Raw genomic sequence first — 18,078 nt, 5'->3', positions numbered from 1 at the left:
AGCAGGAGGAGGGGGTCCCCCACAATCCAGCAGGAGGAGGGGGTCCCCCACAAGCCAGCAGGAGGAGGGGGTCCGGCAAGCCAGCAGAAGGAGGGGTCCCCCGCAAGCCAGCAGGAGGAGGGGGTCCCCCACAATCCAGCAGGAGGAGGGGGTCCCCCACAAGCCAGCGAAGGAGGGGGTCCCCCGCAAGCCAGCAGGAGGAGGGGTCCCCCGCAAGCCAGCAGGAGGAGGGTTAAGAGGGCTCAGGTTGGGATTGGCCAGGACGGCCACACCCCTTTCTCCCCTTCCCCCGCCCCCCAGGGGTGCTAGCTGCCCGCTTCTTCCCGTTGCACTCCCTCCGACCCAGGCCCACCTCTTGGCTCCCGTTCCCGGGCTAGACTTAATCTCTAAGGGAAACAGCTTCAGGCTTTCCCAAGCCCCGCCGCGCTGCCAAGGGGAGGCCGGGCCAGGGCTGGCCGGGAAAGGACCAGGCCGAGTCCCAGCTGCTCCCTGCCAGGCCGACCTTGCGCAAGCCTCGCTCCGGTCCCGGCTTCGGGGTCCCCTGTGGCCAGCGCAGGGGGAGGGGGCGCGGGTGCACTCTCAGGCCCCAGGGCCAGCCCGCATGCTCCCGGCCGGCGCGGCAATGGGTTCCGCGAGCATTTATCGAGTGCCCACTGTGTGCCGGGCACCGTACGAATGCCACGGGGCAGAAAAGAAGCGGGCCCTGCCCTCCCAGAGCTTCCCTTCCCTAAGCCCTTCTGCGCTGGTTTCCCTCGGGGTGGGGGCCCCACCTCCCTCCCCCTTTAGGGGCACCGGGCGCCCAGTTTTCCATTTAAGTAGGACAGAAACTTCCGAGAGAAAGTGAACCCTGCAGGGGACGGGAGACGCCCAGGTGCGTGTGGGGGAAGACGAGACTCCTTCCCACGCACCAGATGCCAGGGGGTCCCTCAGGGAGCGGGGGCAGCTCTACCCGCCCCAAGAACCCGAGCCGGGCCCCAAGGGCCGGGCGCACCTGGCCCAGGGGAGGGACCAGCCGGGGCAGCGCACCCAACACCGGCTCTTAAATAAATAATGGACGGCGCTCTGTCAGAACCTTGGCCAGATCCCCAGGGGCGGCCAGGGCACGGGAGGGGCTGGCTTGCTTTCTCTGAGGTCCTTCTCGCCCTCTTCTCAGACGGGAAAGTAAACAAGGCAGGTGTGAGAAAGGGCTGGATTTCCCTGCCGCCCCCAGGGAATATAACTTCCCTGCCGCCCTCCCCGGCCTCCCCGGCCTCCTGACCCCCTCTACCCTATCATCCCTACTCCGGGAGGCTGTGACGCCCTGACAAGCAGCTGCAGGCGGGGCAGCCGGTCAGTCAACAAACATTTACTAAGCACCAAGAGCCGGGCGCTGTGCTGAGGAAGCTACAAAAAGATCGGGGGAAACCAGGTGCATCCAGACCCAGCCCAGAGGTTTGCTCTGCACAGAAAACTCAGACGGGGAAGAAGGCTGGACTGATGAGTCTCTAGCCTCCCAGGGGCAGCTGGAGATGAGCACACTTGTGGTCCAGTCTCCTGGCTGCCGTTTGCCTCAGTTTCCTCAACGGTATTTCCCCAAGGTTGTGAGAATCACTTGCTACGATGTTTGTAAAGCACAAGCACAGTACATGGAGGCCCCTGATAAATGCTTGTTTAAGGAAACCTCTCCGGGACCCATTTTCTTTTCTTTTTTAAATGTAATTTTAATTTTATGTTATTTTCTCAATTACATGTAAAACAGTTTAAACATTTTTTTCAAATTTTCCAAATTCTCTCTCCTTGAGAAGGCAATTTGATCTAGATTATACAGGTGCAGTCAATGCAAAATATTTCCATAACAGTCATGTTGCAAAAGAAAATACAAACCAAGAAGAAAAAAGGAAGGGAAAAAATCTGCTTCGGTCTGCATTGAGATCCACCAGTTCCTTCTTTGGAGGGGGAGAACAAAAATCTTTAGGAACCCATTTCCTGTTTCCTTTTTCCGATTTCCATCCTAAATTTTCCCCTTAATCTGCCCTTCCATTGTTCCCCCTAAAATGTTGGTTTGTCCCAATTTTCCTTTTCTTTCTTTCCCCTCCCTCTTTTCCCCCCCCTTTTTTCTCTCTGTCTTTCCCTCCCTCCCTCTCTCCCTCTTCCCCTCCTTTTCTCTCTCTGTGTCTGTCTCTCCTTCCCTTTCTCTTTCCCTCTTCCCCCTCCTTTTCTCTGTCTGTGTGTCTGTCTCTCCTTCCCTTTCTCTTTCCCTCTTCCCCCTCCTTTTCTCTGTCTGTTGTTCTTTTCCCCCCCCCCCCCCTTTCCTTCCCTTTCTCCCTTTCCCTTCCCTCTTCCCTTTCCCCCTTTTTTCTGTCTGTTGTTGTCCTGTCTCCTCTTCCCCCCCTGGTCCCAAACCCAAACACAAACCCAAAACCCCACCACCCACACAAACCCAAACATTTTTTGGGGACCACCCCAACCCATTAAACCTTACCTTTGGAAAGAGGGCCAAGGCCTTGGCCAGGGTTTGTCCCAAAAGTCCATTCAGGCCTGGGCCCTCCCAGGCCCTAAACCCTTAAATTCTTAACCTTTTCGGTCCCCAGAAAGGGGGCCCTTTCTACTTGGCCCGGTCAATTTGTACCTCTAACCGGAGGTTTAACTAACCCGGTCTGCCTCATAAAATTCTCGTTTTAGGGGCCCAAGTCGGTCCACCCCCTCCATTTGGACCCCTATTTTCTCCATCCCCACCCCAGCCTTTGTTTAAATTAAGTTTTTCCCAAAGGTGACGACTGCAGGCCTTCCTCCCTTTTTGGGGCCCCGGCGCCTTGTGCCCTTCCTAGCCAATGGATGAAATTTCCTGATAGGGCTGGGCGGGCCTCCCCCGCCTGGAAGCCCAAATATGAATAGCTTTTGGCTCAAAGGGTGGACCCCTCTCTGGAGCCCTTTTCCCAAACAGTTTTCCCCAAACCCTTTCCCCCCTTTATAAATGTTGACTTTTTGCCCCCCAGTGCAACTTCCATTAACCCAATTTTCATCTTGTTATAAACCCTCCCAGGGCCCCTGCCCAAATTCTTTGGTCCGGCTGTTCTCAGAGTGGAGCCCGCCTCCTGGGTTTATTTCATTTAATGGCATCCCACTTATTTTAAAAGGTGGATAACCAGCAAACAGCACCACCAAGCGGGGCCCTTTTGCTAGAGATTCCCCACCCTCACGGAATATTTAATAACCACTCCTGGAGAATGGCCATCAAACCTGTTCTAAAATACATCCAGCATAGTCGAAGCAGCAAAGAAAGACATGAGGCAGCAGATGCCGAATCATCACCCCCATCTTGACCACCGTTTCCCCTCAGATCCTGACGGGATAGCCCATGATCCTGAACCCCAGAGCCTTGGATTGAACAAGTGTCCCCCAAATCACCCGGTGTGCTTCCAGTCCAGTCCCCATAGTCATCACTGGGGAAGAGGCCCTTAGGTAGAAGGGGTCCTCCTCGGTGCCAGCAACAATCTGGTGCCCCCAGCCATCATCCCAGGAGACGCCTAAAAATTGCTTCCACGGGGACCATCTGAAGATTTAGAAAGAAAAATTCTTATCACCAAGTACTTGCTTCTATCAATGTCAGAAAGGGAATTATTTTATCAGAGGAAATGGCCTTCAAGGAAAAGCATAGCTATCTGCTTTGCTGCTGCCCCCTAAGGACCATGGGGCTTTTCTATCTTTGTAGCTGACATCTTCCCCCTGTTGTTGTCTCCCCCATCAGAATCCAAGCTTTCTAAGGCCAGAGGCTGCTTGGTCCATAGAAAGCATTAAAGAAATCCTGCAGCCATCCAAACATCCGTTATCTGAATGTTTTCTCTTCTCTCTGATGAGAATCGCACAAAATGTTCTGCTGAAAACTTTGCTAAAATGTACCTAACTTATACCAAACTGAAAAGTTTTTGTACAAACAAAACTAATGCAGACAAGATTAGAAGGGAAGCAATAAACTGGGAAAATATTTTTACAGTCAAAGGTTTTGATAAAGGCCTCATTTCCAAAATATATAGAGAATTAACTCTAATTTATAAAAAATCAAGCCATTCTCCAATTGAAAAATGGTCAAAGGATATGAACAGACAATTCTCAGATGAAGAAATTGAAACTATTTCTAGTCATATGAAAAGATGCTCCAAGTCATTATTAATCAGAGAAATGCAAATTAAGACAACTCTAAGATACCACTACACACCTGTCAGATTGGCTAAGATGACAGGAAAAAATAATGATGATTGTTGGAGGGGATGTGGGAAAACTGGGACATTGATTCATTGTTGGTGGAGTTGTGAACGAATCCAACCATTTTGGAGAGTAGTTTGGAACTATGCTCAAAAAGTTATCAAACTGTGCATACCCTTTGATCCAGCAGTGTTACTGCTGGGATTATATCCCAAGGAGATTATAAAGAAGGGAAAGGGACCTGTATGTGCACGAATGTTTGTGGCAGCCCTTTTTGTAGTGGCTAAAAACTGGAAACTGAATGGATGTCCATCAGTTGGAGAATGGCTGAATAAATTGTGGTATATGAAAATTATGGAATATTACTGTTCTGTAAGAAATGACCAACAGGATGATTTCAGAAAGGCCTGGAGAGACTTACACGAACTGATGCTGAGTGAAATGAGCAGGACCAGGAGATCATTATATACTTCAACAACAATACTAGATGATGACCAGTTCTGATGGATCAGGCCATCCTCAGCAACGAGATCAACCAAATCATTTCTAATGGAGCAGTAATGAACTGAACTAGCTATGCCCAGAAAAAGAACTCTGGGAGATGACTTAAAAACCATTACATTGAATTCCCAATCCCTATAGTTATGCACACCTGCATTTTTGATTTCCTTCACAAGCTAATTGTACAATAATTCAGAGTCTGATTCTTTTTGTGCAGCAAAGTGATGTTTTGGTCATGTATGCTTGTTGTGTATCTAAGTTATATTTTGATATGTTTTGGCATCTGCTGGTCGTCCTGACATTTGGGGGAGGGGGTGGGGGGGTAAGGGGTGGGGGATTGGAACAAGAGGTTTGGCAGTTGTTGGTGCTGTGGAGTTACCTATGTATGTATCCTGTAAATAAAAGGCTATTAAATTAAAAAAAAAATAAAATAAAATAAAATGTACCTAACTTATAGCCACATTATCTTCCTCCGATACCACATAATCTCATAAAAAGGGGAAAGGCTAGACCAGCGTGATGTATTGGAGATGAAGTGACGTTCCAGGGGCTGCTTTGCCCATAGTAAGTGCTAAAGAAATACTGCATCCATCCATCCATTATCTGAATGTTTTTTTTTTTTTCTCTGATGAGAATCACACAAAATGTTCTGTTGAAACCTTTGCTTATTGCATTGGGCTTGAATCCTACATAATTTATGATACTCCGAAACCTACAAGTTTTGTCCAGGTTCTAAACATGTACTTGCTAAGGATTTCCAAGGGTTTGTTCTTCAACCTCCAGCCACCACAGAAGTAGACGATGGAATGAATCTGTCTCAGCCTCCAAGAGCTTCTAGTGCACTTGTCCTTTCTGGCCCTGAGAGCTTCTTGCTTCTATGTTCCACACTGAGTACACACCAATCATTATATCACTGGGAAACCATTATTTGTTGTAGGATGAAATCAATGCTAAACTAGATTTAACCATTGTCTCCTCAATTCCATTTAGTACCTTGTTTCAAGTTCTGGCCATAACATCTCGTAGGATTAAATCAATCATATGGAACTATGCTAAATGAGATAACTATTGTCTCTATCAATCCCACTGACTTAGTACCTTGTAAGAATCCTTTGCTTCAACTTCAGAGTTCTGGATCATAACAAAAAGATACCTAACTTATATCCACATTATTTTCCTCAGATACCACAGCAATCTCATTAAAAGGGGAAAGGCTAGACCAGTATGATATATTGGAGATGAAGTGACGTTTCAGGGGCCGCTTAGCCCATAGTAAGTGCTAAAGAAATGCTGCATCCATCCATTATTCTGAATGTTCTTCTCTGATGAGAATCACACACAACATTTTGCTGAAATCTTTGCTAAAATGTACCTAACTTATAGCCACATTATCTTCCTCAGACATCATGTTAGCAATCTTATAAAAAGGGGAAAGGCTAGACCAGTGTGACGTATTGGAGATGAAGTGACGTTCCAGGGGCTGCTTAGCCCAGGGGCCCTCAAACTACACTCGGGGGCCAGATGCAGCAGCTGAGAACATTTATCCCCCTCACCCAGGGCTATATAATTTCTTTATTTAAAGGCCCACAAAACAAAGGTTTTGTTTTTACTATAGTCCGGCCCTCCAACAGTCTGAGCGACAGTAAACTGGCCTCCTATTTAAAAAGTTTGAGAACCCCTGTGCCTATAGTAAGTGCTAAAGAAATGCTGCATCCATCCATCCATTCATCCATTATCTGAATGTTTTTTCTTCTCTGATGAGAATCCCACAAAATGTTCTGTTGAAACCTTTGCTAAAATATACCTAACATCCATATTATCTTCCTCAGATACCACATTAGCAAGGGGAAAGGCTAGCCCAGTGTGATATATTGAGGATGAAGTGATGTTCCTTTTCTGCAATCTCTGCTTCTATTTTTAGATTTTTTAAAGCTCTCTTTAACAATCCAATCTAGAATTTTTCCTGGAATGGAAATCCAGCCTATCGAGAGGCAGTGAGCAGATTTTCTCCTCTTTCCTTTAAAAAATCAGGATGGCCTCTGTCCTTTGCCAGCTTGCGCTAACTTTTGTCCTTCCCATGATCCTTTTCATCATCACTTCCGTTGCCAGGTCCATTGGCTCCCTGGAACCATCAAGGACAGCCAGAGGCTCTCTTTCTAGCTCCTTCATTCTCTTAGAGTGTATCTACTCCTTGTTTGGCTCTTTCATGCCATCATTTCCTCTTTGCAGAGAAAACAGAGGAAAAAAGGATGGAGTAGCCCTGTACTTCTGGTGCCAGTTATCATCTTCCCAGCAAAGAGCCTCTCTTGGTCGTCCTCCTCCTTCCCCTGGGTGGCTAATCCCCCCAGCAACGTGCAGATCTTGTGATTCTGAGTTCCAAGGAAGTTCTCCCATGCTGGGGATGGGGGCTCTGACAAAGCTCTCTGTGGTTTCTTCCCCCAGGCTTCCCCATCTGGAGAGCACTGTTGGGTTGCATTGGTAACGAAGGGTGCAGGGGCTTCAAGATCTCGGGGCTTTCCCTGAGGGGAAAAGGAGGAAGAGGCTCTAGCAGCTGGCAAGTCACATTGTGCACTGGGGGAAAGTGAGCTGTTTCTCCCGCAGGGTCACAGGACTCAGGTGCAGAGCTGGAAGGGGGACCCCCCCCCCATAAATGATGGGTTTGGTGATTACCAGTCTCACAAAGTACACCGAGGGATGTGCTTTATGAGAACGGTGATAACCCAAGCCCATCATGTGACAGATAGGGAAACTGAGGCCCAAGAGAACTAGAACTAGACCAAGTTGCTCAGGGAAAGCATCAGACCACAGGATTGGAATCCAAGTCCTTTAACTCCAGCAAGCAGTGTTTTACACTGCCTCCCTTATCCAAGGTCCAATACAAGGTGTGAATGATGAGGTAAGATTTGAATCCAAGACAGAGGGTCATAGAATTAGAACTGGATGGTCCCTTGAAAGGGTCATCATCTAGATCACTCCCTTTGTTTTCTTTTAAATAACTTTTTATTGACAGAACCCATCCTGGGTAATTTTTTACAACATTATCCCTTGCACTCACTTCTGTTCTGACTTTTCCCCTCCCTCCCTCCAGCCCCTCCCCCAGATGGCAAGCAGTAAATATGTCACAGTATATCCTAGATACAATATATGTGTGCAGAACCAAACAGGTCTCTTGTTGCTCAGGGAGAATTGGGTTCAGAAGGTAAAAATAACCCGGGAAGAAAAACAAAAATGCAAACAGTTTACATTCATTTCCCAGTATTCTTTCTTCAGGTGTAGCTGCTTCTGTCCATCATTGATCAACTGGAACTGAATTAGATCTTTTCTTTGTCAGAGAAATCTGTTTCTATCAGAATACATCCTCATACAGTATCATTGTTGAAGTGTATAATGATCTCCTGGTTCTGCTCATTTCACTTAGCATCAGTTCAAGCTTCTCTGTATTCATCCTGCTGGTCATTTCTTACAGAACAATAATATTCCATAACATTCATATACCACAATTTACTCAGCCATTCTCCAGTTGATGGGCATCCACTCAGTTTCCAGCTTCTAGCCACTACAAACAGGGCTGCCACAAACATTTTGGCACATACAGGTCCCTTTCCCTTCTTTAATATCTCCTTGGGGTATAAGCCCAGTAGAAACACTGCTGGATCAAAAGGAATGAACAGTTTGACAACTTTTTGGGCATAGTTCTAAATTGTTCTCCAGAATGGCTGGATGTGTTCACAACTCCACCAACAATGCATCAGTGTCCCAGTTTTCCCACATCCCCTCCAACATTCTGCATTATCTTTCCCTGTCATTCTAGCCAATCTGACAGGTGTGTAGTGGTATCTCAGAGTTGTCTTAGTTTGCATTTCTCTGATTAATATTTATTTGGAGCATATCTTCAAATGGCTAGAAATAGTTTTAATTTCTTCGTCCAAGAATTGTCTGTTCATATCCTTTGACCATTTATCAGTTGGAGAATGGCTTGATTTCTTATAAATTAGAGTTAATTCTCTCTATATTTTGGAAATGAGGCCTTTATCAGAACCTTTAACTGTAAAAATGTTTTCCCAGTTTATTGCTTTCCTTCTAATCTTGTCTGCATTAGTTTTGTTTATACAAAAACTTTTCAATTTGATATAATTAAAATTTTCTATTTTGTAGTCAATAGTGATCTCTAGTTCTTCTTTGGTCATAAATTCCTTCTTCTTCCACAGGTCTGAGAGGTAAACTATCCTATGCTCTTCCAATTTATCCATAATCTCATTCTTTATGCCTAAATCATGAACCCATTTTGACCTTATCTTGGTGTATGGTGTTAAGTATGGGTTAAGTGGTGGGTTAAGTGCAGAAACAAAGACTTGGGTCTTTGGGTTTGTCAAACACTAGATTAATAAGGTTATTGGCTGTTTTGTCCTTTGAACCTAACCTATTCCATTGATCAAGTAGTCTATTTCTTAGCCAATACCAGATGGTTTTGGTAACCACTGCTTTATAATATAATTTTAGATCTGCTACAAATAGGCCACCTTCATTTGATTTTTTTTTTCACTATTTGAATGTGATTTTTAAAATATTCTTGAAATTCTTCACCTTTTGTTTTTCCATCTGAACTTTGCTGTTATTTTTTCTAGGTCATCAAAATAGTTTTTGGGGAGTCTGATTGGTATAGCGCTAGATAAATAGATTAGTTTAGGTAGTATTGTCATCTTTGTTTTATTTGCTCGCCCAATCCAAGAGCATTTAATAATTTTCCAGTTGGTTATATCAGACTTAATTTGTGTGTAAAGTGTTTTGTAGTTTTGCTCATAAAGTTTCTGATTTTCCCTTGGCAGATAGATTCCTAAGTATTTTATACTGTCAGTAATTACTTTAAATGGAATTTCTCTTAGTAACTCTGACTGCTGGGTTTTGTTAGTGATATATAAGAATGCTGATGACTTTTGTGACTCCCTTTATTTTCCTGGCAAGGAAGCTGAGGGCCAGGAGTGTGTAAGGAGCTGCCCAAGGTCACAAAGATCACAGAACAGAGACTTAATTTTACAGACAAGGAAACTGAGGCGCCAGCAGGGTACGGGGCTCTCCCAGAGCCACCGAGGCAACTGACTGGTCCCCCGTGCCTCCCCCAGGACTTTGGCACAGTCCAGGGACACCGCCCCTGTCACATGATCACCAAGGTCAGAACCGGCCTCTGGACTCCTGGCCCCTGGCTTGCTCGGCCACATTCCTTCCATGACAGCACGTTGCCTCCTGGAAAAGCCCTTGGAGGAGAGAGTGAGGTCTGGATCCCAGCCAGGGGGGAAAGGGGCACATCCCCCAAGCCCGCGGTTTCGGACACCAGGAGATGCTACAAGACCTGGATCTGTTTCCATAGAAACTGAAGGGGCCGGGCCCCACTCCTCGGCTGAGGGAAAGAGACACAGTCACCATGACAACCCTCATCCTCAGCAAGATTCCCAAGCAATCCCACTTCCTCTCCTCCTCCAGGTGACTCAGGAGAAATCAGCCCCATCAGTGGCCCCCCAATGTACAACCTGCCTTCTCTGCCCCGGCCCCTCCCTCTCCCTCCCGTCTGCTCCTAGCAGGGGACCTGCCCCGAGGAGGCCTTGGCCTGCAGGTCAGGTAACCTGGGCATGGGTCCTCTCTACTTCCCGCGTGGCCTCGGGCAGCCCGGGTTCTCAGTGCGCAGGTGTGAGGACAGATGAAGCCGCCTTCAGGCAGAAGTTCTGAGACCCCAGAGCCCGAGTCTACTGCTGAGATCCCCACATTCTTGGAAGTGCTGAGGGCCTGCTGGGTCAGGAGGGGGTTTGGGGTGCATTAAGGGGTGAAGAGGTTCTCCTGGGGGGAAGTCGAGGCTAAGATGGGGGCAGGGGCCTCCAGCCGAGGAGGGAGATGGGGGAGGGTGGCTGCTGGGGGATGGCCCCCTCGAGGTTCACACCCAGGCTCCAGGTGGGCGGGGTGGGGATGGCCACAAGAAACCTGGAGGCACAGGCTAGGGGGAGAGGGAGCCCCTAGAACCCTGCCTCCTGGGCCGGCCTTCCCCTCCCAAGGGCAGCTGCTGGGGCCCAGGGTGCATCTGACCCAACCACTTCAGAGGCCTTGCTCCTCCCCTCCACCCTTTCAAAGGGCAGCTGGAGTCAGGAAGCCTGCCTGGCCCAAGCTTTGAGGTCTAGGATGAAAGGAGCTGGAAAGGGCCCAGCGGCTGGTCAGTGGGTGGGGCGGGGACGGGTGTCTCCCCAGTCGCCCCCTTGCATTCTCAGTTGCCACCTCTAGACCGAGACTCCCAACATCCCTCTGCCCTGTGTCCCAAGAGGGTTCTCGGGTGAATAAAACCTTGGAGAAGCTGGAGTCGCCATCTTGTCCTCCGTAAACTCCCCCGGGGTGTGAGAATGGTCAGCAGGAAATGGGGTGCCAGAATGTGCGGGGGGACAAAGGGGTTCTGTCCTCCACTCGCCCCAGGACCGACGGGGCTTCCTCGGCCAGCCTTCCGGAACATCTCGGCCCCCACCAGTCTCACTCCCAGCAGGAAGCTGCTCCCCACCTTCGACCATCCTTCTGGGGGGGGGGGGGGAACATGAGCACCTGCCCATGACCTTCCCTCATTCAGTTTAAAAATTATCCCCCCGGCCTATGGCTCCCCTCCCAGAACCAGACCTTGTCCAGACTTTGTTAACCAGTCCCTGAGGAGGGGGGGGGCTGATGCTGATCCTAAACCGGCCCCACCTCCTAGGCTCGACCCCTGCCCTCAATCCTTATTCCCCAAAAGCCGCTTTTGGACCTCCGGGCCCAAGTGCCAGGCAGCTGGTGCCCTCCCTGGGCTGGGGGGGGAGACCCCATCTTGGCCCCCTCCTCCATATGGCAGGCTGTCCTCAGACTGGCATTCAGAGGCAAGGCCTGGCTCGGATCTCGCCAGGGCAGGCCCTCAGCTGGCTGCTCCTCCTCCTTGGCCCACCTGCCCTTGGGGAGGAGGCAGCTCCCAGTTTCTCTGGGGGTGGGTAGAAAACTAGATGGGAGGAAAACAGAGGCTGCTGGGGGCATGAGAATGATGACTATGTGCTGCTTCCAGGAGCCTCCCAACATTGCGGAGTGCCTACAGCTATTTCTTAAACCCATTTCACAGAAGAGAAAACGGAGGGAGACCAAGTGACCTCCCAGGGAGGGGTCACACGGCTGGAGTCGGAGGCCGGGTTCGAGCTCTGGTCTTCATCCTGCGCCATCCACTGGGCCACCTGGTGCCCCAGCGAGGTGGGAGCCCTCAGAGAGGCCCCTCCCCTGCCAACCTGAAATCCTGCAGAACAGGGCTGGGCACCTGGGCCCTCCTGCCCCTGGGGGACAGATTCACCAAGCGATAAGACTCCTCTGGGGCCCCCAGGGCCCATCTTGGCCAGTCTGAGGAGGCGCCGCCTTCTTCCCCTCCCCCGGCTGTGCCCAGACTGAGTCCAGCCTTTGCCATGGTCCATAGCAGCCTGTACTCGAGACCATGAGGGCCCCTCCAGGGGCTGGTCAGGCCTGAGGGCCAGAGAAGCCTGGAAGCCCGAGCACTCGAACCCGGCCCCTCTGCCTCATCCCGGGGCTCGGCCAGCTGCCTCCTGTGCCCCACTGAGCTCCTGGCTAAGAAGGGCCCGGCCCCTCGGTCTCCATTCTCTCCCAACCTTGCCTCAAGTTGCATCATTCAGGACCTCAGAACCTCAAAGCTCTCAAGGCTGCCACCTGGCCAGGCCCCAAGGGCCCCTCCCCCTCCCCCCGCCCCGATGTGCAGGTGCCAGCTGGGCAGGGGGAGGAGCTTCCCCTTCTCTGTCCCTTCCACCCATCGCTGAGTGGACGTGGAGAACCTGCAGAAAGCCACAGGCCGAGGCCAGAGATGGTGCCCGGGAGACCCGGGCTCCGGCCGGGGGGGGGGGGGGGGGAGAAACGGTAGTCTGGCAAGAGGCACCGTGGGCTCGGGCCCAGCACGGCTCTGACGTCAGCCTCCATTTCCACCCCTGCAAAGCCAGGGTGCTAGGGCTAGGGAAGAGGGTCTCTCCAAGGCCCCCGTCGGCCCCCACCTTCTGATTCAGATCCCCGAGGCCCCAGAGGTGCATTCCCAAAAGGCCGTGGGATGCCCAGACAGAGACACCAAGAAGAGGCTGGGAAAGTGCGAAGAAGGGGCCCAGGAAGAGGCTGATCCCAGGGGGAGACGGCGCGGCGAGAGGGGCTGGGCAGGCCGGGTCCACAACTTTATTGGGAGCTCCAGGTACACACATATGTACATACACGCACGCAGACGCAGACACACGGGCTCGCTCACATGCTCACGGCGGCGCTGCCGTGACCGCAGGGTTCCAGGGGCTATGGCACCACACACAAGGGGCTCCCCTCCTCCTGATCCCGGCCAGGGTGTGGTCCCGCCGTCCCAGACGGTAAACTCGGAGCATCTGCTGGGGGAGGGGGAGGACAGAGGGATGGGGGCGAGGTGGGGCCCAGCCGGGCCCCTCACTCCAGGGACTGCAGCATCAACAGCTGCTTCAGCACCTTTGTCTGGCTGGTCTCTCGGATCTCCCCGGCCAGGAACATCTCATCCACCACCGTGTAAACCTGCAGACAGAGGGACAGGGGCTGGGCCTGAGGGCGAGCGGCTCTGAGGAGCCCCTCTCCTCAGCTGGGGGGGGGAGGGAGAACCGGATCGGGGCCCCCGCACCCCAGGGCTCCCTACCTTGTAGAAGTTGAAGACGAGGTCCAGTTCACAGACATTGTGGAAATACTCATTTAATACCTAAGAGGCAGGGAAACAGAGGCAGTGAGGACTCGGGAGCCGGAGGGATAGGTTAGCCCGCCGCCCCCAAGCCAGGATGCTCCCCCACCCCCTTGCTGGGACCTTGCTAACCTCCCTACCTCCCCCCGCCCCCCATCCCAGGGTCCCAGCCCCCGGGCCCACCTCCACGAAGTTGTGGATGGCCTCCAGGTAGGCCAGGTTGTTGTCATTGACATCCACACAGATGCAGAAGTAGAGGCCAGCATAACGACGATAAATGATCTTGAAGTTGCGGAACTGGAGGTAAGGGAGGAGAGAAACCGGAGGTCAGAGCCTCGAGGGCTGCTAGGGCCCACTGCAGGCAGCCCCTCACTGGGCAAAGGCCTGGGCTGGAGGGTTTCCTGAGCTCCCGTGGGCAGTCCCTGGGGCCAAGGGGTAGAGATGTAGAAAAGGGGAGAGGGAAGGAGGGAGGGAGGGAACAGACAGAGAGCAGATGGGGGGAGGGGGGGAGACAGAAGCAGACAGCCCCGGGAGGCTCCAAAGGACCTCCGAGACCACCTACAAAACCCCTTTATTTGACAAGAAAGATCAGGCAGTGACTCGGAGCAGAGCCAGGCCCGGACAGCAGGTCCGCCCGGCCCTCTGCACAGCCTCGGGCTCAGAGCGAGGGGCCAGGCTCCCACAGCAGAGCAGGAGAAAGCCTTCCCCGTCCCACGGCCCCCTCGGGTTCAGTGCTAGGAAAGGGCCATGGTTCCTCTCTCCTCTTTAGAGAGGGACGAGCCTCTCACCTCCATCCCTCCTCCTGTCTCCCCGTCCCTGCCCAGGGCTGGCTGTAGGAGCACCGCCATCTTGTGGCCCACCTGGTAACTGCAGCGAGGCGCTCTAAGTGGGAGGGGCAGGGGAAGACGCCTGGGGGAACAGATGGTGGGAGGCCCGGGGAGGCAGAGCCCAAGCTCCCAGGTGGCCAGAGGGGCAGCGCTGAGGGTCCCGCTACTGCTCTCTGACCCTGCCCTGCTCCCTCCCCCGTCCTTCTCCTCCTAAGGAGACTCCACTTCTCACGCCGGCGTGGACAGCCCGGCATGCCCCCCAAGCTGGGGAGACTGTCTGCGATAAAGCGCCCTTCCATACCGGGCATCTCGGACGAATGCATCCCGTGAGCGCCTCGGAGAATTTAAGCTTCCAGAAGGCCCACTCTTGTAACCCACCTCCGGGGCACACCCCGATAAAGTGGGGCAGGTTCAGGGCCGGCACTAAGCCAGTGCCGGGCACAGGAGGCGCTCCAAAGGCGCCTAGGCCCACGCTCTGCCCGCAGGAAGCCTCGCTCTCGCAGGCCACAGGAGGCCCAGCTTCGTGGGAAGCCTTTCACAGACGAGGCGGCGAGGCGGGAGGCGACTGCCGGAGACATCCAGACAGACCCACTCTCAGGGCTCCCTGCCGGGCCCAGCCCCTGTGGCCTTAATAAATCCTTGTTGAAAGAACCGTTGATCTGTGGTGCTTCAGGGACCCCCCGGCATCTGCCTGCAGACGCCACTGGGGAGTCCAGCTCGGGAAGCCAAGGCAGCCCATTCCAGCTGGGACAGTGTGAATTTGGAGACGGTTTTCTTACACAGACCCCACACCTGCCAGTCAGCAAGATCCCCTTAAGGTCAAGCTTCCTCCACGTACCCCTTACAGACTGAGGCAGAGCGTCCTCTGTTCTGCCCAGGCTTTCACTACTGGGCACTCTCAGGGCGATAACCCCAGTACGGACCGACTTTTTCCCGAGACAGTGGGGGTTAAGTGAGCCGTCCAGGGTCACACAGCTAATAAGTGTCAAGTATCTGGAGTTACATTTGAACTCGGGTCCTCCCGACTCTGGGCTGATGCTCTAACCACTGTGCCACCTCCCTGCCCTGTGTGCCAGCTTTTAACACAAGAACTAACACTCACAAACATTTTACAAATATCTCATTTGATCCTCAGCTACTACCCCGGGAGGCAGGCCCTATCCGATTCCCATTTTACAGATGAGGAAACTGAGGCTGGATTAAACTTCCTGTACCCCCCCATCTGCCTTCTCAACATCCTTCCAGAAGAGGAGGCTGTGGGGGGGTGGGGGCGAGCGTTCACCTCCACAAAGTTGGTGTGCTTAGCATCTCGGACTGTGACAACAGCGTGGACCTCCTCAATCAGCTTCTGCTTCTCATCGTCGTCAAACTGCATGTACCACTTGGCCAGGCGGGTCTTGCCTGCTCGGTTCTGGATGAGAATGAATCGGATCTGACAAGAGACGGGACAGGCAGCCGTGAGCGGAGGAGAGGGGGGGGTCTGGGCAAAGCCTGAAGGGAGAGGCGCGAGACTTGGGGGGACCCCCCCCTCCAGCTTTGGGCGGATTTCTGCCGCTCCAATTCCTGGGTCTGAGTCACCAGCTCAGCTGCCTGGGGGACACCGGCTTCAACCTCCTGCTGCTGAGCTCAGGGGAACTGCTTCCTCCCGTGGCCCGGAACTAGCCCAGCCTGGGGAAGGGAGGAAGAGCCCCGAGGGCCGGGCAGGGGCTGGGCTCTTAGCTGCGGGCCCCAGACCCCACTCTCTCCCTCCCAGGCTCCCCGCTCCCTTCTCTTCCTTTCCGGGTCCCGCTTTAAACTCCCCCTTCATGTTTCCAAATGCTACACTTCCTCCTCAGGGTCCCGCTTTCCAAACTCCCTGCCTCCCCTCAGGGTGGCTAGATCCCTTCCCCTCCCCTTCCGGGGCCTTCTAGGTCCCTCAGACCCATGATTCCCCTCCCTCCCTAAGGGCTCTCTAGGTCCCAAAGTCCCCTCCCCCTCAGGTGTCTTCTAAGTCCCAAAGTCCCCTCCCCCTCCCGGTGTCTTCCGGGTCTTAAACTCCCCCTCCCCTGTCTTCTAGGTTCCTAAGTCCCAAGTTCCCCCTCCCCCTCCCGGGTCCCCCAGACTCAAGCTCCTCCTCCCCCTCCCCTGTCTTCTAGGTTCCTAAGTCCCAAGTTCCCCCTCCCCCTCCCGGGTCCCCCAGACTCAAGCTCCTCCTCCCCCTCAGGTGTCTAAGTCCCAGAGTCCCCTCCCCCTCCCGGTGTCTCCAAGGTCCCTAAATCCCAAACTCCCCCTCCCCTGTCTTCTAGGTTCCTAAGTTCCAAAGTCCCCTCCCCCTCCCGGTGTCTTCCCGGTCTCAAACACCCCTCCCCCCCAGGTGTCCTGCAGCTCCCGGCCAGACTGCTGGCTCTCCGCGCCCGCCCCTCCCCCCCCCAAGGCCGCGTCCGTTTCCCCCTCCCACTCCTCCTCGGTCCGTCCCGGCTCCGTTACTCCAGGGCGCGGTCAGAACCAGCGGACCCGGCCTGGGGGGAGGTGCGGGGGGGACAGAGGCGTCAGAGAAGACTGACAGGGCCCAAGGATTCTTGCCCGCGTGATCCCCGTTACCATGGTGATCCCTCGGGGTCGAGCCCCCACCCCGATCTCCCCGATCTCCGGGGTCCCGCGGAGGCTGGGTGACTTCCAAAGCCGCGGCTTCAGGCTGCTCTCCGGGCCGCAGCCGAAACGGACATCCGGTACGACACCTCCCTTCCGCGCGGCGGTCGCTGGGATTTGTAGTTCAGGGCGGTGGGCATTGGAGCGCCGTCTCTCCGTTCCCAGCATGCTCCGCTCTTCCCAGCTCCTCTCGTCCCGGGAGTCATAGTTGTAGCAGCGCGAGCTTGGACACCAGGGGGCACCATTTCCCCACGGCTTCCCGAAGGCCGCGAGTAGCGGAAAGCGCTCAGGAGTAGAAATCCGAGGTCCCACGCTTAAATGCCACTTTGTCGCCTCCTAGCTTTGCGACGACCTCGGCCGAGCCTATGAGGAAGCCCAGTGGCCTTGCATTCTGGGAAGTGTAGTCCTGACCCCCTCCTCCCCTTCGTAATCCTCCGGGAGAATAAACGCCGTCCCCAAGATTCAGACCCGCTGCGGGGGCGGGGGCGTGACCCCTTCGAAGGAACCCTAAACCTCGGGGTGGGAGAGATCAAGATGCACACCCTAGCCTGGGGGCGGCCCAGAGGAGTCCGCGAACAAAAGTTCGTTCTAATTGGTCTATTTCCCATCCCTGCCCATGGGCGTCTTGCTCCCATTGGCTTTCAGAAGGGCTCGCTCTGATTGGCTAGTTTAGAACACCCGGGGAGGTGAAGCCTGAGGCTCCTGCAGAACTGGTCTCGCCTCTTAGCCTACCCTTGCCGTTAGGGACAGAAGTGCTTACTGTGTGACCCTGGACAAGTCGCTTAGCTTCTCAAGGTCTCTGCTTCTTCGTCTATAAAATAAGGGATTTGGATTCAAAGGCCTCTAAGATACAATCAGAGTCACTTATAAATTGCCTACTACGCGCTAGGCACTTGCGCTAAACTAGGCGGGGACAAATAGTCAAAGAAAACAATCCCGGCCCTGGAAGAGTTCTCAGTCTAATGAGGGAGATAGGATACAAATAGCCATGTACAGGCCAGATGTTCGGAGGAAATCAGAGAGGGAAGGGTTCAAGAAAGGCTTCCTGTGGAAGGCGGGTTTTGAAGCTGGGAGGCAGAATTACAGAGGAAGAGCTTCCAGGAGTGGAAGATGAACATGCCCACAGGGGGCAGCTGTAGTGGGTAGAGCACCAGCCCTGAAGTCAGGAGGATCTGAGTTCAAATCCAGCCTCAGACACTCAACACTTCCTGCGTGACC

At 53.2% G+C, this 18,078-nt stretch overlaps 1 protein-coding gene across 1 annotated transcript; it reads right to left on the bottom strand.

Annotated features, from left to right (window-relative positions):
- Window positions 1-12,877: 12,877 nt before the first annotated feature.
- Window positions 12,878-17,190, bottom strand: AP2S1 (adaptor related protein complex 2 subunit sigma 1). The gene is made up of 5 exons (XM_031963907.1): window positions 16,813-17,190; window positions 15,515-15,664; window positions 13,589-13,702; window positions 13,367-13,426; window positions 12,878-13,248 (listed from the first exon to the last, which is right to left on the bottom strand). Exons 1-5 carry the CDS (start codon window positions 17,026-17,028, stop codon window positions 13,147-13,149), a joined length of 642 nt encoding a protein of 213 aa, XP_031819767.1. The 5' UTR covers window positions 17,029-17,190; the 3' UTR covers window positions 12,878-13,146.
- Window positions 17,191-18,078: the final 888 nt, after the last annotated feature.

This window comes from Sarcophilus harrisii, chromosome 3 (genome assembly GCF_902635505.1).
Source record: "Sarcophilus harrisii chromosome 3, mSarHar1.11, whole genome shotgun sequence".
Lineage (NCBI taxonomy): Eukaryota > Metazoa > Chordata > Mammalia > Dasyuromorphia > Dasyuridae > Sarcophilus > Sarcophilus harrisii.
This window is presented reverse-complemented; position numbering and strand designations above follow the sequence as displayed.